The 22,127-nt window shown below is 41.1% G+C and overlaps 1 protein-coding gene across 1 annotated transcript; it reads right to left on the bottom strand.

Moving 5' to 3' along the window:
- Window positions 1-666: 666 nt before the first annotated feature.
- FBXO40 (F-box protein 40) lies at window positions 667-12,686 on the bottom strand (the record flags this gene model as incomplete). The annotated part of the gene is made up of 3 exons (XM_083353469.1): window positions 667-1,008; window positions 8,852-10,735; window positions 12,660-12,686. 3 exons carry the CDS (start codon window positions 12,684-12,686, stop codon window positions 763-765), a joined length of 2,157 nt encoding a protein of 718 aa, XP_083209595.1. The 3' UTR covers window positions 667-762.
- Window positions 12,687-22,127: the final 9,441 nt, after the last annotated feature.

The following is a 22,127-nucleotide window of genomic DNA, read 5'->3' as shown; positions in this document are numbered from 1 at the left end:
CCCTGTACCCTTAAAGACACAGGAATCAAGTGCAAAGCAAGAAAAGCTCACAAAATAAAGAAACACATAAACTCCAGGCTTTTTTCCCTTAAACTGCCTCAAGTGTGTGTCACGTGTTACAATGTTGCAATCTGAGACTGAAAGGCTCCAGCAATTGTTGAAAAGCTTTAACTTTAAATTAAGTCTGTTTACCTTCAAAGAAAACTTTCTAAAAGCCATAGACAGACTCAATTAAAGGGGGTAAAACTAATTACATTTGTTTAAAGAGATTAAACCTTTCCCTGTTGTCTTTTTCCCCCTTGCCCACCCAAACTACCTCCTTTTATAGACTGTCCTCTCCTCCCCCCCCCCCCTTTCTCTTCAGTTCACCTCCAGCTCCAAGCTGCTTCTGGAAGCGCCAATCAGCTGGAGCCCTGCCAGTTCCTGCAGCTTCTGCCAAGCTCAGACAGTCCTGCAGCTGCAGCTGCCTCTCCCTCAGGCTTGGATCACTTCGGCTCATTCCCCTCCCCTGCTACACTTCTCTAGGATGGTCGCATACTACCTGCTACATGGCAAAGTACCACAGGTGGTACGTGTACCACTGGTTGAAAAGCCCTGCTCTAGAACCTCTAGAGCCAGAATAGGAATCAAAAATTATAAAATTAGAGCACATCATGTAATATCATCCTGACGAATCAGCAAACTATAAAAATACCTTGTTGACCTATTAAAGCAGAGTATGCAGTGCATTCCAAAGAATCCCAAATCCTTTGACATATGCTTTCAGAAATCAGTGCAGTCTTCTTGAAATTTCTTGGAACCAGGTCCACATCCAGGTCTGCGTTTAAATATGGAGACCAAATTCTCTTCTGTTTGTTCTTGAGGTAAAAGCATGCTAGTAAGCAAAATAGGATCCTTTTTATGTACCACTTCATAGAAAGGGCAAGTTTTCAAGTGTACAGCTATGGATGGAATATTGCTGAGTTGCCACTTATTGATAGTGGAGAACAGGGTGCTAAATTTCCAGATCTAGCAAAAGAGATGAACAAAAGATAGTAAGAAAATATCAGTATTGTGATAATAAGATCTTGCAAATAGCTCTTCCATATATGAACCAAAGGAAAGCATGGACAATATTTGTATATTCATTATTTCACTAACTTTGTCATGGTGAAAACAGGAAAATGTTTATGTATTTTATTTATTAAATTTATGTGGCCACCCAACTCATAGAAAGAATAAATACTCTGATTTTTTAAAAAGTGAAAGTTATCAATTATAGGAGTTAAATAACTCTTTGATTTTAACAGAATAGTTGTGGGCTTTAATGCTTCTAAGACAGGCTAGATGTATGCACAATAGAAGATAACTTATCTCTATTGTGGCTAGAATTGCAAAGAATTAGAGATTATAGATTTGATCTACTTAAGTCAATATCTTGCATTACACTTTGTTAACCAGATCTTCCAGCCTTCACAGAATGTTCTTTCTTCTGCACACAGACATTCTTTTTGTTTACATTTTTCCCTGGTATCTCATTCCTTGGTATCCAAAGTTAAGGCAAATGACATAGATGGTACAAACATTGTAGATCATGTACCTCTGAAAATAGCCTCAATCCACAATCATTTGCATACATTTCACAGAGGATCTTTAAATGTATCAATCACTTTTATTATAGATGTAACAAGAGATGGTAGAAATTTTCATTTCAGAAGACTCAGTTTCATTGCTGATTTTGGAATGGAGTACAAGTATTTATTAAAGTTGTTATTGGATACATTTTTCATAAAAAGCAGCAAGATTATTCAAAGTTAAATTTTGAAAGGAGAAAAAATAAAGGATTGTTATCCCTATTAAGGTTTAGTCCCACCCAGTGGTGGGATTCAGCCAGTTCCCACCACTTCAGCAGAACCGGTAGCTAATTTGTTGTTGCCCAGGCCCAGAATGGACTTCCGGAAGTGGAATCCACACAGAGAACTGGTTATTCATCTATGTGAATCCCACCACTGGCCCCACCCATATTTTCAGCAATATAGATCTGTGGTTTCCGCTATGAGTTTAACAAATTGTATGCTGCCCAAACATAACTGTTTACATTGTATCAGGAAATACTATTGGAAAGAGGGAGAGAATTTGGGATTACCAGAGGTATCACAGAATCAGGTTACTAACCTCAGTTTGTGTTTTCTCTTCAAGACATTGTGGCTGCAATTAAATATATGGAAGTGGGAATGCATTTGTTCATGATTGTTTTCTAACTAATTGATAAACACAATATAATGGGAGTACCTCTTGTTCTATTGGCAAAATATACCAAAGTTTTTTTCTATTTCAGTGAGGCATAATTAGTCCTTTGATATAACCACCTACTTCGTCTGTTCTAATTCTGTTTCTTTGATAAATGCAGATGCTAAGATCTTTAGAGCTACCAGAGTCCCTAGACTGGAATGGATTCTTCCCAGGCTGGATTTACTTGAGGATCATCAATGCTCTGATAATGTTAGATATTTAATGATGTAATTGCTTTAGTTCAAAACACTAAAAATCCAGGACCTATTTTTTTTAGATGTTGAAAAAGCATTTTATATGATTTCTTTAAAACTCTTGGGCAAGTACTAGTTTAACATGAGTATCCATATTTTTATAATCTGCATTGATTTCTTTTTTAAAAAAACACTCTAGGGCAAATGTTATGTTACTCCAGAATTAGAGATTTTATTCAAACACCAGATGCTGACTATTGTGCTTGTTGTCAGGAAGACTATGCTATCTGTGGTATCTGTTGATAAATAAAACGTTCTCTATAGGAAGAAACATTTTTATTTTAATGTGATTCCAAGGAACATTTTTTTTATCTATATAGCTATCATCTGAAGTCAATTTAACAAGTTGTTGGTTAAATTCTTTAGTTGAGATGGTTGGGAATTATAGTAAAATTTCTAAATAACTTTAGATATGGATGTGGTATGGGTAAAGATGTTAATAGAGCCTTGGTGGAGCAGTGGGCTAATGCCTCCTTAAGTAACACCAGCTGCCTGCAATTAGTGCAGGTTCGCATCCCACCAGGCTCAAGGTTGACTCAGCCTTCCATCCTTCCGAGGTAGGTAAAATGAGGACCCAGATTGTTGGGGGCAATTAAGCTGACTTTGTAATAATGCCGCTTGGGGTGTGTGTGAAAGCCCTAATAAGCAGGCATATACATAGAATGAAGGCTACTGCTAAGCTTGTAAGCCGCCCTGAGTCTTCGGAGAAGGGCAGGATATAAATGGAATTAAAATAAAAAAAATTAAAAAATACTTTTTATATGAATGTTCATATTTCCTTAATTCAAATTCAAAGTATATAATTCTTTGGATTCATAGAGGATCTAAATACAATCCAACTTGAAACTAAAGAGAAATTTCCTGACAGTGAGAACAATTAACAATGGAACAGCATACCTCCTGGAGTTGTGGGTATTCCATTGCTAGAGGTTTTCAAAAAAAGATTAGAAGCCATTTGTCCACGATGGAATAAAGTATCTGCTTGGGCAGGGGGTTGGACTAGAAAACCACAAAGGTCCCTTACAGTCCTATGATTCTATGATCTTTACTGCAGATGTTATCACCTAGCCAGGTTTGCAATAGGATATATTGTCCCTCAGATTGTCAACCTCTAAGTCATTTCATGTTTCAGGATTAACAATAATACACTGTTCTAACTGTGAGAAAATTGATAATCGATGCAGACTTCCAATTATAAGTATCATATGATCCTTGAACTATGCACCTGTTAACTGTCTAGCTGCCTCATATTACACCAGTGGTAACTTTTGACACTTGCAAAAACAGCCCTAGGTATTGTACATTAATAATCCAAAGATGTAACCAAAGCATATTCTTGACTCTTTCAGGGACTTTTACAGCTGGTACTGTAGTCATAATTACATAAAAATGCTCTTCAACCCAGCTGCCAATTATGTTCAGTGAGAGATAACAATCAAAGAACACTGCCATGCTGCATATCTATTCTTTCTGAGGTAATATAACATCACACAAAATAGGATGAAACTCAGTTTTCATGTTCAGCTTCTACTGACCTACACCAATCCATCTTGTCTGGATTTAATTTCAGGTTTCTTTTTTCTAGCCTATGGTGTGGGGAGATTTTAACTTGACTTCTTTCTGGAAGAGAATCGGTGACAACACAGGGATTCATGGTCAAGCCACATTTTAAACCTGGTTTTTACCTTGGAGAGATGCAAAATACCTTAGACTGGGGGACATCTTGAAGGAAATAGTGATTTACCCTTTTTTCATGAAGCCATTAATTTCCCTTTATAAAGAGGGTTGATGAGAATACCTTGGACTTCCAATTGCAGAGACACCTGAAAAAAATGACCTGGATATTTTAAAACCTAATTGCTATGCTGTTGCTGGTCAATTGTTTATTCTTTGGGCAGGAAGTTTGAATTTGAATTTAAAGTACTTAGCTTGCATCCAGTAATGATCCATATGTGGATATGCGATTGGAGGTTCTATGGGTCCATCACAATAGTCACATTTTGTATTTTGTCATAAATTTAAATTGCTAAAATTTTACATAGGCAGTACATTTGGAAAACTTTTTTCTAATAATTTGGAAGCAACGTCCAAGATTCTGTACCACACAGAAGCATTGAAAATATTAAAGATTGATAGAAGTGCTTTTGCTAGCAATGCTAATGCTGTTTTATTTGCCAGAGGTATCATATTTTGCTTTTCGTTCTTGGACAAATGAGCTGAGATATTGAAATTGTTCAGCTTGCTCAATCTGAACTCCATTAAAGTGGATGATTGCCTGAAAATCCTCATTTATGAATATTTTGGTTTTGTCAGTATTAATGGTTAAGCCATGTGGATCAACAGTTCTTACATCAAACTGAATGCCATACGCTTCTCTTTCAACTTCTGTAAAAATCACCCTGTCATCAACAAACATGAAATCTATGGAAAACAATGTTAAAAGACAGGGGGAGAGCTTTCAAGGTGCTAACAGCCCCATGCTGCTTGCCCAGAGTTATGCAATACATAACTGTTTGTCACTGAGATAAAAAAAATGGAGCTTGGAGTCTAATGTTACATGGCAGAGAAGATTACCTCATGAATTGGGGCAGAATCTGATTGTGCTGGTACTTGGATTACAAAATTCATCAATTATGAAGTAAAAATAAAGGCAAAAGAATGGAAATCAGTCAATTGCCTATGGTTCGGTAATCACTTTGAAATTTGGAGACTCTGTGACCCTTCATTTGAGAAGTTTAAGTCAAATCAAGGATAATAAAAAAAGTTTCTTCCAACACATTAACAACAAGAAAAATGTCAAGGAAACTGTAGGCCCACTAAAGAGAGAAGATGGCAAGGAAATTACAGGCAACAGGGAGAAAGCAGAGCTGCTTAACTCATCCTTTGCATCAGTCTTCACACAAAAAGAAACTATAGCCCAGCATACCAAAAAAACCCACTGCAAAAGACAAACTAGAAACAAAAAATTGAAATAAGCAAGAAAATGGTAAGAGAACACCTATCCCACGGGTCGGCAAGTACTAGTTTAACATGAGTATCCATATTTTTATAATCTGCATTGATGGCTCTTTAAGCCATCTCCTGTGGCTCCCAGTCCTCCTCCACCGGCGGAGGTTTGGGGAGCTGCACGTGCAGCTCTCCAAACCTCCACTGCCCCGTTTGCAGAGCTGCTGCCTTCGTCCATGTTTGACAAAGGCAGCAGCTCTCCAAATGGGCGGCGGCGGTTTGGAGAGCTGCACGCGGAGCTCTCCAAACCTCCACCGCCCCATCTGCAGAGCTGCTGCCTGCGGCGGAGGTTTGGAGAGGTGCATGCGCACCTCTCCAAACCTCCACCGTCCCGTTTGCACAGCTGCCACGTTCATCCATGTTTGATGAATGCGGCAGACCTCCAAACGAGCGGCAGCAGTTTGAAGAGGTGCACGTGCACCTCTCCAAACCTCCACCGTCCCGTTTGCACAGCTGCCACGTTCGTCCATTTTGATGAACGCGGTGGACCTCCAAACGGGATGGTGGAGGTTTGGAGAGGTGCACATGCACCTCTCCAAACCGCCACCGTCCCGTTTGTACAGCTGCTGCATTCATTCATGTTTGATGAACGCGGCAGATCTCCAAACGGGCGGCAGTGGTTTGGAGAGCTGCGCAGCTCTCCAAACCTCCGCCTCCCCATTTGGAGAGCTTCTGCGTTCATCAAACGCAGAAGTTTGGAGGTCCTGGGGGAGGGCAGGGCACTTGTGTGGCTCCGGCAGCGCCCGGGCTGAAGGTGCCGCCGCAACCCAGCCCCGTCACCAGGGAGACCCGTCGCCGCCGTTGCGCAGGTGCCTCCAGGCTCGGGGGAGCCGCGCTGCAGGAGACACTCGCGAGGCGTCCTTTGGCCGGGGAAGGGCCCGTTGCCTCCAAGGGGGGCCGGGTGGGATCCTCTGAAAGGCCATTTCCTTCCTCGTCTTTGTGTGGCCCTCCACAGTCGTCTTGGCCTGCGAGTCCATTCCCCCCCCTTAAGCTGGCGGCACTGGGCAGTGACAAGTTCATGTGGCTCAGGATGCGGCGCAGGCATCGGGGTGGTACATGTTTTCGCTTGTTCTGCGTATGCACGTGCGTGCATGCATGCGCGCACACATTTTGCAGCTCCCACTTTTTTGTGTGTTTGTCGGAACCAGTTCCAAGTGGCTCTTTTGCTGTTTCAGGTTGCTGACCCCTGACCTTTCCCAATGGTGGCAAACCCTTTAGAGACCAAGTGCCCAAACTGCAACCCCAAACCCACTTATGTATCGTCGTGTGCTGGGTGGGTGTGGCCCATTGAGTGAGAGTGGTCCATTGGGTAGGCATGGCTGCGGTGGTAACGGCAGACTAGGTGGGACTGGAAAGTTCAATCAATTTCAACTTTGCGAGATCTTTTTTTCCCTGCAAGAAGTTGAAATTGATTGATTGAACTATTTTTTTTTTGCACACAGCGGCAGAGGCCTAAAGCGAAAAGTTTTAGAAAACCCAGCTTGAAGGCCTAGGACTGGGATGATGGCGCACGTTCCCACAGAGAGGACTCTGCGTGCCACCTGTGGCACACGTGCCAGAGGTTCGCCACCACGGACCTATCCGACCTTGACGAATATAAATCACTGGGACCCGACAGATTACATCCCAGAGTTCTGAAGGAGCTGGCAGATGTTATCTCAGAACCATTGCACCACATCTTTCATAAATCCTGGAGCACCGGGGAAGTACCTGAGGATTGGAAAAGGGCTGATGTGGTCCCCATCTTCAAGAAAGGGGGGAAAACGGACCCAGGAAACTACAGACCAATCAGTTTAACACCAATACCTGGGAAGATCCTAGAAAAGATGTGTGAACAACTAGAAGCAAACAAAGTTCTAACTAGCAGCCAGCATGGGTTTGTTAAAAATAGGTCATGCCAAACCAATCTTATTTGATTCTTTCATAAAGTGACTAAACTAGTAGACCAACAAAATGCTGTAGATGTAGTATACTTAGACATAGTATACTTAGATTTCAGTAAGGCATTTGACAAAGTAGACCACAATCTACTGCTTGGTAAGCTAGAAAAAGGTAGAATAGACAACATCACCACCAGATGGATTTGTAGCTGGCTGACAAACTGTACTCAACAAGTAGTCCTCAGTGGTACTAGATCCACATGGAGAGAAGTAAGCAGTGGGGTACCACAGGGCTCTGTCTTTGGCCCAGTATTCTTCAGTATCTTCATCAATGACACCTAATCTATACTTATATTTTTGATTTTTCCTGCCTAAATGTAAAACTTTGCTTTTCTCCACATTAAAACTCATTTTGTTAGATAGGGCCGATTGTTACAGTTTGTCAAGATCTTTTTGAATCCTGAGCTCATATGATTAAAGGCCTGGAGACTAAAACATATGAAGAACAGCTGCGGGACTTGGGTTTGGCTAGTCTAAAGAAAAGAAGAGATAGGGGTGACATGATAGCAGTATTCCAATATCTGAGGGGCTGCCACCAAGGAGAGGGAGTCACGTTATTCACCAAAGCTCCAGAGGGCAGGACAAGAAACAATGGTTGGAAACTGATCAAAGAGAGAAGCAACCTGGAATTAAGGAGAAACTTCCTGACAGTGAAGACAATTAACCAGTGGAACAGAAATCGTGGGCGCTCCATCACTGGAGATTTTTAAGAAGAGGCTAGACAGTCACTTGTCTGAGATGGTATAGGCCCTCCTGCTTGAGCAGGGGGGTGGACTAGAAGATCTCCAAGGTCCCTTCCAGCTCTATTCTATTCTAAATTCTATGATCATGCAATTCTGCTTGTCACAGGATTGTTTAAACTACAGTATGCTCATGCTTAACTAAAATTACAGGTAGTCCTCAACTTATGACCACAACTGACCTCAAAATTTCTGTTATTAAGTGAGACATTTGTTAAGTGAGTTTTGCCCCATTTTACAATCTTTCTTGCCACAGTTGTTAAGTGAATCATTGCAGTTGTTCAATTAGTAACCTGGTTGTTAATTGTATCTGGCTTTCCCATTGACTGCTTGTCAGAAGGTCACAAAAGGTGATCCCATGACCCGGGACACTGCAAGTCATAAATATGAGTTAATTGCCATGTGTCTGAATTTTGATCATGTGACCCGGAGATGCAGCAACAGTCGTAACTGTGAAAAATGGTCATAAGTCACTTTTTTCACTACTATTGTAATTTTGAACAGTCACTAATAATTGTAAGTTGAAGACTTACTACTTTGTAATGCTAAAAATATGCATAACCTAGAAGCCAATATAAATATCTTTCTGTCTTTCTATTTGGATAATTCTGCTGTACTTTTCGGTATCCCCAGTACTTGCCTTTCCACAGACTCTCCATAATGTTCTTCCATTAGAATATCTCTTCTTTTTCCATAACAGAAAAACCATTCCTCTTTCATGCAGCAGAGTAGCACAGATATCCCTCATCTGTACTGACACCTGAGCCAGCTGAGACAAGCTAATACTATCCAAAAATCCAGCAATGTACTTCAGAATCTCCAAGGGAAGACTAGTTAGAGCAATCCTTTCATTCCTTTGTCTACTTCTTATAAAGTTACTTTTCTTGGCTTCAGAGAGCACAGGGTCAATCTCTGGCTTAACAGCAAATGCCATGAGATGCTGATTGTAGATAACATTTGCCTTTTGCCCAGAAGGATGCCAAGGATATTGAACAAAAGTGCATCCCAAATAGGCAAGTGGGCAGCGGCGCTGGAACCACCCATCTAGGGAGGACTGGATATCTGCATGAATATTCTTGAAATGTGAAGAAAACTCATCTCTCCTAAAAAAGTGGTTGCAAGAGAATGTAAATGCAGAGCTGCTTTTGTTGTATCTCTGGGTTACACTCTCACTATGGAGCTGTAGATGGAGATCCAGTGGGTCTTTTGTAACTAAAATATCTGCTAGAACAGCTCTTGAAGAAAAAGGTTGGGCAACAAAGCTGTATGTTTGAGTGCCAATATCCACATATAAGGCATCAGTGGACTTGGTTTTAGATATCTCGTGACCTTTTAGTTCCTTCTCAAGAGCGCACAACAGTGTCGTTTTTATTGTGTTTGATTTGGGAAGTTCTTTAACATCTATGTCCAACTCTGAAGTATCCAGGGATATGCTCTTACTTGGCTTTTTATGTGCCACAGGATCCCCAACCTTTGTTCTTTTGCCACAGTAACTAAGTGGCGGTCTGAAGGTGGTCTCAGTCTTCAGTGCTTGAGCTTCCAGGTTTCCATATACAAAGTCTTTTTCTCTGGGAGTGCAAGCAGGCATCTGACCAAAATGAATGAGCATCCTTCCATGGTGCACCAAGTACATGTTATACTCACCAACAGGAACCTCATTCTTCAGCCTCTCTAGCACTCCATCTTGCCAAGGAGCCAACCCTGTTTTTTCAGCTGCTAAATTGATTTGATGGATTTTGTTTTTTTCAATGCCTTCTGTACTGCTGGCTTCTTCCACAGTGCTGCCAGAAGCATGTTCTTTATGTGGAGATCCACTTTCAGATGCATTTTTCGTATTGCTGAGTGACAGTTCTGCTGCCTGGCATGCTTTAAATTCTTTACTAAACATATTTTCCCAGCTTTTGTAACCAATCAAATCCACCCCATCTTTATTTTTTGCCAGATGTTCACGTTCCTGCTGAGTGAGCACAGCTGCCTCAGTTTTATTTGATATGGCCTCCTCAGCAATTCCTCCAACAGCTTTTTCTTCAAAACAGTCAATATCCTCTGTTGTTCCTTCCAGGGTACAAGCTCCTCTGCATTCTGGGAAGAGCTCAGCCATTTTGAGTGCTTTAAAGAGAGCTTCCTGATCTCTCAGAGCTATGGCTACATCCAGGCACTCTTCCTTTGGCTGTTGCTTCATAATGTTCTCATGAAGAATGGCTTCAGAATCTGCACATGGCCAACGGTTCCATTCCATAGAACAGGAAACTATGCTGGCAGGGCAAACTTGGAGATGTTTTGCCACTTTAAAACGGGCCATTGTAAAAGGGCAGCCATAAATAGAATTAAGGCATGAAACTTGTTCCAGGGGACACAGGAGTTTATGATCATCTTCTTTGCACATATGAAAGACAGCACCACAGTGAGAGCGGCAACTGATCACTACACATGAGACTGAAGGCTCTGCGGGAGCTTGGCAGTATTTGTTGAAACACTTCTCACAGTGCTTATGCGGTCCAAGTGGAGTCCGCCGTCTGCTAATCTAAAGGAAGGCAGAGAGGGCGGGAAGAGAAGCAAGTATTCAACGCATTTAGGAACACTGAAACAATGTTTGAGGCTAAAAGGATTCTGCATGTTGAAATGCACAGGAACTATTTTACACAAAAAGGGTTTGGCAGATGACCAGCCACTTTCAAAATATCTATGAGATGTAGCTACAACTCTGTAAAATTTTAATACATTAAATCAAGTAACAATTCCGGTTTATCCATAACCAATAAGAAAATTAAGGCTGTCTGAATAATTGCAAAACTTGAATTCTGAACCTACAGTGCTGAAATTTATTTCCCTTTTACCCAAGAGCCTTGATACTGAAGTGCTTGGCTACTTTCTCTTTTAAATGTGGTTGTCAACCTTCAATCAGAAAAGAGTTTCTGAAGCAACCAGTGTTTGACCAACACTTAATTGGAGAGAAATCAGGCCTAAACTGAACCTGCTTGGAAGCATATTATGGGTAGTCCTCTACTTACTACCACAATTGACCCCCAAACTTCCATTGTTAAGCAAGGCAGTTGTTAAGTGAGTTGTGCCCCATTTTATGACCTTTTTGCCACAGTTGATAAGCAAATCTGTGCAGTTGTTAAGTGAATCATGTGGTCCTTAAGCAAATCTGACTTATCCCATTGACATTGCATGCTGGAAGCCAGCAGGGAAAGTTACAAAGGGTGATCGTGCAACTGTTATAAATACCTGCCAGCTGCCAAGCACCCAAATTTGATCGCATGACCATGGAGATAGGTGTGAAAACTGATCATACGTCACTTTTTTCAGTGCCATTGTAACTTCAAACAGATTGTGATATAATTTCTGTTTTTTTTCTCTACATAGCACTTAGACAAAAATAATCAATGCTGCAAGTGTACTAATATGTAAGTGGACTGGTTGAATGTACCAGTGGATAATTTGGGAAGAAAAGAGAACGAGCAAAAAAAGTAGATAATTAAGAAGAAAACAAGAAAATGTCTTAATTGTCCTCTTAACTAATTAAACTACTTGAAACAGGTTATTTTCTCTAAAACATTTCATTTTTCCAAAGCTGAAACAAAAAAATCTGAATTTATACCCGTAAAAATTTAAAACTTACTTTGTTTGAAAAGGACAGTGATGTAAACATTTAACTTTTTTCTATATTCAGATCCTAAGAGCTTTAATAATTGTACACTATCTTATGGGTTTGGGTTTGGGTTTGTTTGTTTTGTAAAATATAGTCTCTAAGCGATGTTTGATTCTTGACATCTTCAGGGATCTATCAGACTGTTAGAAAAATATTCTAATACCAGCAGTTTAACAGTGGGATGCTTTATTCCAGATAGTGATAGGTTTCCCTTTACTAGGAATCTAGTAAAAGCTAATAAAGTACTGTCCAAGCAGATGCTGGACAGCATCAGCCTGGGACATACAATATTAATTTGCATTTCTTCACTGTAGGGAATTGAGATTTGGAAATCATAGAATTTCAATTACAGAAATTTGCTTATTTCTACATTTAATTTTTAACTGCAGTTGAGGGACCCCCAGAGTTGCTTAAGATAGGTGGCCATATACATTTTTTAAATAAATCATTTATACTCACCGGGACAAAAAAGCAATTAGCGTCAGATGGTTATGTTCCATAAAAAAAGGGTATGAAATTATTAAACTATTAATTTAAGCGATATTCAACAATATCAAGTGTTTTTGGAGCTTATTATTCATTGAATTATTGGATTAATATCCCTCTTTTTCATTCAGGACTTAGAGAAAATAGCAAGGAGCTGAAAAACAAAAATTTAACAAAAACCCACTCATCATTTTAAACCATCACATGGTTTATTTGTTTATGTATGAAAGTGGCCATTGTAGTTCATTTTATAAAACAGAGGAACAAACCTGATTTAGCAGATTATGCAAACTCAGTTAACATTTACCTGCTGGCTATTATTGTAAAGAACCATTATTATATCACCACTTCAAACAAAACTGAAGAGTAAAAAGATTTAAAAGTATATTGTAAAAATGATATTAAACAAAAAACACATTTTTATTGTATATCAAAAGTACCTACCATAGTTTCAGTCAGTGCTCTTTGATGTCTCTAGAAGAAAAATTAAAATAGTTAATAAAAAGAGCTCCTTCCTGGAATTTAGAATGAGATACCTGATACTGTATTTATTTATTTATTTATTTATTGATGGGATTTATATCCCGCCCTATCTCCCGAAGGACTCAGGGCGGCTAACAACAAAACATATAATAAGTACAGAAATTAAGATAAAAATAAAATTAAAATCATCTGTGCAATAAATTAAAATTAAAAACTAAGAATAAATTAAAGATTGTAAATATAATTAATTAAAATGCCTGTCAGTCCAGGTCAGCCTGGTGGAATAGGAGTGTTTTGAGGCCGCGGCGAAAGGATTGGAGATTTTGGGCCATCCGTAGCTCAGGGGGGAGCTGATTCCATAGGGCTGGCACTCCCACAGAGAAGGCCCTCCCCCTGGGGGTCGCCAGCCGACATTGCTTAGCTGACGGTACCCTGAGGAGGCCTTCTCTGTGTGAGCGTACTGGGCGATGGGAATTTGTTCCCGGCAGCAGATGGTCCTGCAAGTATCCCGGGCCTAAGCCATGTAGGGCTTTAAAGGTAAGTACCAGCACCTTAAATCTCACCCGGAGGGCAACCGGTAGCCAATGCAGCTCACGCAGGAGGGGTGTAATATGGGAGTATCGGGGTGCTCCCATCACAACCCATGCAGCTGCATTCTGCACCAGCTGAAGCCTCCGGGTGGTCTTCAAGGGCAGCCCCATGTAGAGAGCATTACAGTAGTCTATACGGGAGGTAACGAGTGCGTGGGTGACTGTACGTAGGACATCTCGGTCCAGAAAGGGGCGCAATTGGTATATTAGGCGAATCTGGGCAAATGCCCCCCTAGCCACGACTCCAATATGATCTTCAAAACTGAGTCGTGAATCTAGGAGGACGCCCAGATTGCGTGCTCTGTCAATGGGAGGTAACATCTCTCCTCCTATAGTCAAAGATGGAACCTCTTGGACTAAATGAGATGACGGTATGTAGAGCCACTCAGTCTTGGCCGGGTTGAGTCGAAGCCTGTTTTTTCCCATCCAGATCTGTACCGCTTCCAGGCAACGGGACATCACATCGAGGGCATCACTGGGTTGGTTCGGGGTGGAGATGAATAGCTGGGTATCATCAGCATATTGATGATATTTCACCCCGAAGCCACGGATGATCTCTCCCAGCGGCTTCATATAGATGTTGAATAGGAGGGGCGAGAGCACCAATCCCTGGGGTACTCCACAACTAAGAGGCCTAGGGCTTGACCTCTGCCCCCCTGCTAACACCGTCTGCGAACGGTCCGAGAGGTAGGAGGAGAACCACCGCAGAACGGTGCCTCCCACTCCCAACCCCTCAAGACGACGCAGTAAGATACCGTGGTCGATGGTATCAAAAGCCACTGAGAGATCTAATAGGACCAGGACAGAGGAATAACCTCTATCTCGGGCCCGCCAGAGATCATTTACCAGTGCGACCAATTTAAAAAGATACTATCAAAAAAATGATATTATTTTATAAAACTATGGTGTTAATGCCATTAGCTTACAGACTGTGTTATTTGACATTTTATTATTAGTAATAAGGATAAAAAAACTTTTTACCAGAATTCCTAGGATGGCTTGAGATTCTATTACCCTTGAATTTTATACCTATTCCTTGCATCATTAGGCAGGGCCCAAACTACTGTTGTGCCCTTCACAGAACGGTCATCCCTATTGTTCATGCCAGCACTGAAACATATTTGATCTCAAATAAAATAATGTAATTTGGGCAGCGGGAGTTAATGCAGTGATGACAAATCCCTACTTCTCTTTCTCCCAGTGGAACAAAGAAGGAATGTTGCACTATTAATACAGCCAACCAGATCCTACATATATATATCCTGAACACTGCCTACAAAAACCCTATATTTTGTACTGTCACCCTGTTAGTGACTACGTTTTCAGTAAATCAAACTGAATGTGGTCTTCTCGTTCTTAATACTAAGGCTATGCTATAGCAATAGATTTCCTCTGAGTATAATAAACATTTACTTTTCCTCCTGGAGGCTCTAGCTTTTGGTAACTACACCAACAACTTCTGAAAGAGAAGTACAAGACAATCACAGTTTGTCAGCTCCCTAACTCTAATTAAAATAGAAACAACAAACAGCACAAGTCCAATGAATCATAATATTCTGGAGTTGGAAGGGACTATGAGGATCATCTAGTCCAGTTGTGGCGAAACTATGGCATGCGTGCCAGAGGCGGCACTCAGAGCCCCTTCTGTTGGCCCGTGCACCATCACTGCCGCCAGCAGCAGGTCCATCAGGCTGCCAGCGCCACCTGGAGCAGGAGCCCCTCCTAGCACAAAGGAGGCGAGGCAGCCGACTAGCCAGCTCGAATAGAGGTGGCAGAGCAGAGGTCACCAACCATTGTCGAATGGTGGACTGGAAGAAAAGGGAGGGGGAAGCATTTTACATGCGTGCATGTGTGCATGGGGCCGCGAGGACACACACGCTGCAAATTAGGCAGGGCTAGTGTCTGTGTGATACTCATTAGCTCTGCCCCATTCTTGCATGATGCAGCACCTTGTATCTGCACCCTGCAGTGTGGCGGCACCCATTTTTGCGCCTTGCAGCATGGTGGCCCATTTTTGCACCCCCAGGTTTTGCATGCCAGAGGCGGCACTCAGAGGCACATCCCTGCCCCCCCTCCCCCCCGAGGCCACCACAATGCTGATGCAGCCCTGGCACTTTGTGATAAATAAGTGGGTTTTGGGTTGCAGTTTGGGCACTCGGTCTCTAAAAGGTTCGCCATCACTGATCTAGTCCAACGTTTTGAAACATGCAGGAAAACTAATCAAATCATCTTTGTGACATAACTTTTTAATCTGTCTTCAAGTCAGTGTTATTATTATTAAATGTGTTTGTCTTAAAAAGATATTGTTAAACTATGGAACTGTTGAATCACTTTCTGCTCACAAAAGTCTTTAACAGCTCAGCTGAGCTACTGATATCTAGCAAAGCAATAAATCCAAATATTCCTCCCAAGAATTCAAGAACTATTCAGTTTGGTAATATTCCAGTTTCATAAATTAAAAGCAAAAAAAGATGACCACAGCACAGTTAAATCTACAGGTAGTCCTTGACTCACAACCACAAATGAGGCAGGAATTTTGGTCATAAGTCATTGTGATCATAAGTCAAGTCACTACATGACTAGATTCAATTTTACGACCATTTTAGATGGTCGTAAATGAGTCACCTGGTAATTAAGCAAATTACATGGCTGTAAATCCTAATCCAGCTTATCCAATGGGTGTGATCATGTGACTGCAGGACATTGCAACCGGTTATAAATGCAAACCGGTTGCCAAGCACCCAAAATGCAATCACATGACTGTGGAAGTGGTACGGAAGTTGTAACTTTGAGGACAAGTCATAAGTAATCTTTTTGAGTCCTTCGTAATTGGTTAAGCAACCAGTCATGAGTTGAGAACTACCTGTACTTCTACTGTTGATATAAAGACTTACAAAGAGTTGTCAAGCAGTCTCATTAGAGAGATGCCAGCTGAATGCCAGCTGAACTGACAACATGTATGCTCTTCAGTTTGACAGAATATAGGTTAGATAGTTTGATGAATCTGAGATCAAAGAGCTAAGTTGGAGAAATAATGACCTTTGGGTGATTATAGAACCAGCTTACAGTTATCCTGATCATTGCATTAACTACTGAATGGCATATTAATAGCTTGTCAAATGCTGGCAAAGTATCTATAACAACATTTACTAGATTCACAGGACAACCACAATACTCAGAACAGTAGCTGGCTCCAAACTGATTCATATGTTTACCAGGTTGTCAGACCTGCCCCAAGGTAATCATTTAGGAAAGCAGACTCTCAACTCCAATTGATTCAAGTGAAAAGAACTTTTACTAAAGATGTTGGTTGCAGGAAGGTGAAGCAGAAATTGAAGTGTGGAGTGAGTTTTTTTGGATGCATGGTTGCAGGGCCTTCTCCTGGTTTTTTTGTATGAGGACTGCCCCCATGGCCACATCACTGGCATCAATTTGGATGACAAAAGGAGCGTTCAGGTCTAGGTGTTTTAGGACCGACTTGGCCACAAACAGGCATTTTTAGTTTCTCAAATGCTACTTGACATTCCTTTGCCCATTGGAGCATCTGGCTGGGCTTGGGCATCCACCCCACTTTTGTTTTTAGCAAGTTTGTGATGGGGAGGACGATTTCTGCGAACAAGGGGATGAATTACTGATAGAAGTTTGTGAATCCCAAAAAGCTCTGCAGTTATTTTCTTGAAGATGCCTGGAAATGGTTTCATATTCTTTGATTTTTCAGCTTAACATCTTACCTGAAAAAGTATGATGCCTGTCAAAAAAATCCCACCATTTTGGGAATAATATATAAAATCTCTTCCATTTATTCCAGCTTCCATGATGGCTCAACAGAGCCCCTTTTAAGGTTGTCTCCCCTTCAGCATGAACTTTCATCAATCTTTTCAAGTATGGGCAATTGGCTATAAAGATTATCAAAAGCAAATTAAAGAAGCTTTCATGTCATCTACTTTCAGCCAGAGGAAATAAGCCTTTCCTTTAAGAAATCAATGAATGTTATGTAGTCAGTTTTGATTACTGTCAGTCTTTACACTGAGTAGAGCTATAAATCTTGGGTCTCCCAACACTTAGCTCCTTATTCAGTTGAGGGCTTATTTGGCAGAAGACTCACAGACACAACTCAGCAAAATGTCTTCAATAAAGATCTCTTTCCATCCCATCCATACTCCACTATAATTATTTCATCAAAGCTGAAGCAGGACAGGTTATCATAGTTTGTGGAATCCCTTCATAAATGAGATCATCCTGTATTTTGCCTGACAGTCCTTTCTACCAGTTAGTTGAGTTTATTTTGTCATAGTCCAAATTCTGAGCTAATACATAGTTGAAACTCAGTGAATACTTCTGAACAAAGGCTTAACCTGTTAGAGATAACAGATTTCATAACTGGCAGACACTTGTTTGACCAGATTCTTGAAGTTAGACATGCTAAAAAATTAGTAAAGTTATCCAACAGATTGCCCATTGCAGCTTCCCCTGTCATTAGTGTAATGTATTGGGCTTTGTCTTGTTAAGGGAACACCACGTGGGTTAATTGCTGGAAGGTTGCTTAAGCAGGGAAGCTGGCTAATGGCTCCCAGACAACCCGTCTCCAGTGCCGCCATTGGCTGCCTCTAGGGCGGCAATAGGTTGCTTTAAACCTATTGGCCGCCACCTAGAGGCCAGGGTATAAATTGCTGCATTTGCAGCTCTGTTTCTCAGTTCAGATCCTGCAAGCAATAAACAATGATCTTTGCTGAACTCACTCGTCTCGTCATTGAAGCAACGAACCCAGTACACAACAATTAGACTAACCTGAACCCTACTTGAGCATAAGGAGAAAAATCATAGTCTTATAGAGATGATTAATTTACTCTGAGCTGTAAGTCTACTTGCATTCTTATATTTGTGTAGCAAGGAGTCAAATACTCCCTGTCAGCTCTGGTTACTTCAGCTGCAGTACAATATCTTGGGCCAGGACTCATACAGGGGCCATGTGTTGGGCTTACAGTTAAACCAGCTGAATTAACACATATTGTTAATCACTTGAGTCTCATGCTGGAGCAAGGCATTGGTAACTGGATGAATTTAGAGGTTCAACTCGCAATAAGCTTTATTTCCAGAAAATATAAACAGACCAATGAGCCTAAAAACAAAGATCTATACTCTCAAAACTAAAGCATTCTGTAAACTCCCATGGCTCTGGATTGCAACTGTATTTGGTTGAAGGATGAATCAGTCAAGAGTAGCAAAGAGTGAAAGGTCTTTTGATAACCATCTTTGATTTGTCTGAGGATTGAATTATGAATTATGTCAGTCAGGTTCACTGGCAAGATTTTAAAAGAAGTTCGTGAACATTTGATATGACTTGACGTATACTTGGCTCAGTGCTCTTTGAAATACATATAAAGCAGTGTGGCTGGGTAATATAAATCTTACTGTATGCTAGAAAGGAGCCACTAAAGCAGTGAATTGTCTTTGTCATCATGAAGATTTAGTTAACCTCATTATATCTGCTATAGCTTAAGTTTTTTCTTCTTTTCTCCTATCCTTACCATCCTTTAACATACTTTATGCTCTGCCTATCTTGGCCTTGAAGCTGGGTAACTTCAGGATACACACATAATTGACATCTTTCCCCTGAGAAATTCTGGCTCAACTTAACTCCCAAGTGGGAGCAGACGTGTCAAACTTGCAAGGTCACGTGACATCGCACAATGTATCAGAGCTTTTTCTCCATTGCCAGGAATGGGGTGGGTGCGGTTTTGGAATGACGCATCCGGCCCGTGGGCCGGCAGTTTGACACCCCTGGTCTAGAGTAAAACCAAATTATCAAGCACTAGAGTTAGACTTAATGATGGCTTTTGAATTGCGGTGTTGAAGAAGACTCTTGAGAGTCCCTTGGACTGCAAGGAGTTCGAATCAGTCAAGCCTAAAGGAAATCAACTCTGACTGGTTTTGGAAGGACAGATACTGAAGCTGAAGCTCAAATACTTTGGCCACCAAATGAGGACTCATTAGAAAAGACCCTGAAGTTGGGAATGTTTGAAGGCAAAAGGAGAATGGAGTGACAGAGGATGAGATGGTTAGATAGTGTCATTGATACAGTAGGCATGAGATTGGGCAGACTCAAGGAGTCAGTGGAGGATAGGGAGGCCTGGGATGCTATGGTCCATGGTGTCAGAAAGTACTGTACTAGTGATTTATAACATACTCCAGCCATTGTTGTAGCAATATATCATTACCAAAGATAGGCTTTATATTACTACAGCAATATATGAATAATGTTGTAAACACCTAGTGCAGAAATGCTATATATCACATTGGTTCACCTTTTAAAATAAATGTAGAATTGAAGATGCAACCCAAAAACATGACTATTTATTTTATTCTTGTGAGCATAAGAAGCACTAGGGACAAAGAGCCAGCCAGAGATGGAATACTTACTCTCCTTTCCCCTGATCTGAAGATATAATCTTCAGTGTCTGCTTGACTTTGTCAGGGCTGGTAAGGAAGACAAAGATGGGCCTGGTTAGGATGTCCAAATTACACTAGAGCTATAGGATAGAGTGGGAAGTTGAAAAAACATCCCAGAAGGTGGCACTCCTATATTGCGAAGAAACAGAAACTTGTTCAAAATGGTCATAAGGAGACAAGATCAGCCTGAAGATGGTACTTACTCTTCAGAACTCTTCCTTTGAAACTGCTTCCTGCAGTACTTTTTCTCCCCTAACCTCTATGATGACAGAAAACTGAGAGAAAGTTGTCATTTACTTTGGCGAACTCTGTCCTCATGAAATCAGCATGAGCAATCATGATTGGCATTGGAAAGCATGGGCAACGTGTACCATGAAGAAGTGTAACCACTATTCTAATCAAACAAAGACAGAAATTCTATCTGCTACACAGTTCTGGTGATAAAATATTAATCCACGAAGTGTTATCATCATCAGGAAAAAAAGGAATAGCTGTCCTTTGCAGCCATTTAAAATTAGCATTTTAGGTCAGGTTGAAGTTCAGCTATAGCCACCCTCAGTATTCTAGATCAGAGATGCCAAGTAGTTGCTAAGTGAAACTGCAACTGTGCTTATGATCTTATTTTAGCTTTCTTTCCTTTGCACACCTGCAAAGATCTAAATTCAAGGACTGGTCATAAAATTACTTTTTCCATCACCATCGTAATTGTAAATTATCACTAGTCAAGGCTGTCACTAAATGAAGAATACAGTACCTGTATATATAGACACAGACACAAACAGGTATACATGTGTAGATATGGGTGCATTATACAGGTGAAACTCGAAAAATTAGAATATCGTGCAAAAGTTCATTTATTTCAGTAATGCAAATTAAAAGGGGAAACTAATATATGAGATACACTCATTACATGCAAAGCAAAATAGTTCAAGCCGTGATTTGTCATAATTGTAATGATTATGGTGTATAGCTCATGAAAACCCCAAGTCCACAATTTCAGAAAATTAGAATGTTGTGAAAAGGTGCAATATTCTAGGCTCAAAGTGTCCCACTCTAATCAGCTAATTAAGCCATAACACCTGCAAAGGGTTCCTGAGCCTTTAAATCAGACATGTCAAACACAAGGCCCGGGGGCCGGATCCAGCCCGCAAAGTGGTTTCATGTGGCCCGCGAAGCCATCCTGGAAACAGTGAGGGAATGGCCCACACTGCCTTGGCCCTGGCCCAGAGACCCTCCTTCTGCCAGAGACCCTCAGATCTGTCCCACTCCTGTCCAGGCCCCCATAGGCACCCTTGAAGCGAATGATGTAGAGCTGGCCACGCCCACCCAGTAGGCCACACACACTCTAGCCACGCCCACCCAGTAGGCCACGCCCACCCCACCCCTTGAGGGCAACCACAATGCTGATGCGGCCCTCAATGAAATTGAGTTTGACACCCCTGCTTTAAATGATCTCTCAGTCTGGTTCAGTAGGAATCACAATCATGGGGAAGACTGCTGACCTGACAGTTGTGCAGAAAACCATCATTGACACCCTCTATAAGGAGGGAAAGCCTCAAAAGGTAATTGCAAAAGAAGTTGGATGTTCCCAAAGTGAAAGTCCCCAACACTTTTGAATGGCCTTTTCCTGACAATCCTTTCCAGGCTGCGGTCATCCCTGCTGCTTATGCACCTTTTTCTTCCACACTTTTCCCTTCCACATAACTTTCTATTAATGTGCTTTGATACAGCACTTTGGGAACATCCAGCTTCCTACTGAACCAGACTGAGAGATCATTTAAAGGCTCAGGAACCCTTTGCAGGTGTTATGGCGATTAGAGTGGGACACTTTGAGCCTAGAATATTGCACCTTTTCACAATATTCTAATTTTCTGAGATTGTGGATTTGGAGTTTTCATGAGCTGTACACCATAATCATTACAATTATGACAAATCACGGCTTGAACTATCTTCTTCTTCCGTTTTCGTCTGGCTTGAGTAAGAAGTCATGTCCAATGTTGTGATTGTTGTTTGGTTGTCTAGGTTCTCAATATGCTGTAGTTGTTGATCTTTAGCACCCTCCATCTTAGTGTTGGTTTCTTCGGTTAGTGTTGCTTTTTGAATTGCAGATTTTTTAGTTGAAATCAAGATTTGGCTGTCAAAGTTCTCAGTAGGTTGTACTTGTTGTTCTTTAAAGTCCTTTTTAATATTAATTTCTTCCTCTTCTGTTGCTTTTTGGATTGTAAGTTCATCAGTTGAAATCAGGGCTTCAT

This window comes from Vipera ursinii, assembly GCF_947247035.1.
Source record: "Vipera ursinii genome assembly, chromosome: 2".
Classification (NCBI taxonomy): Eukaryota; Metazoa; Chordata; class Lepidosauria; order Squamata; family Viperidae; genus Vipera; species Vipera ursinii.
The sequence above is the reverse complement of the archived record's forward strand: the minus strand, read 5'-3'. Positions and strand labels throughout refer to the sequence as shown.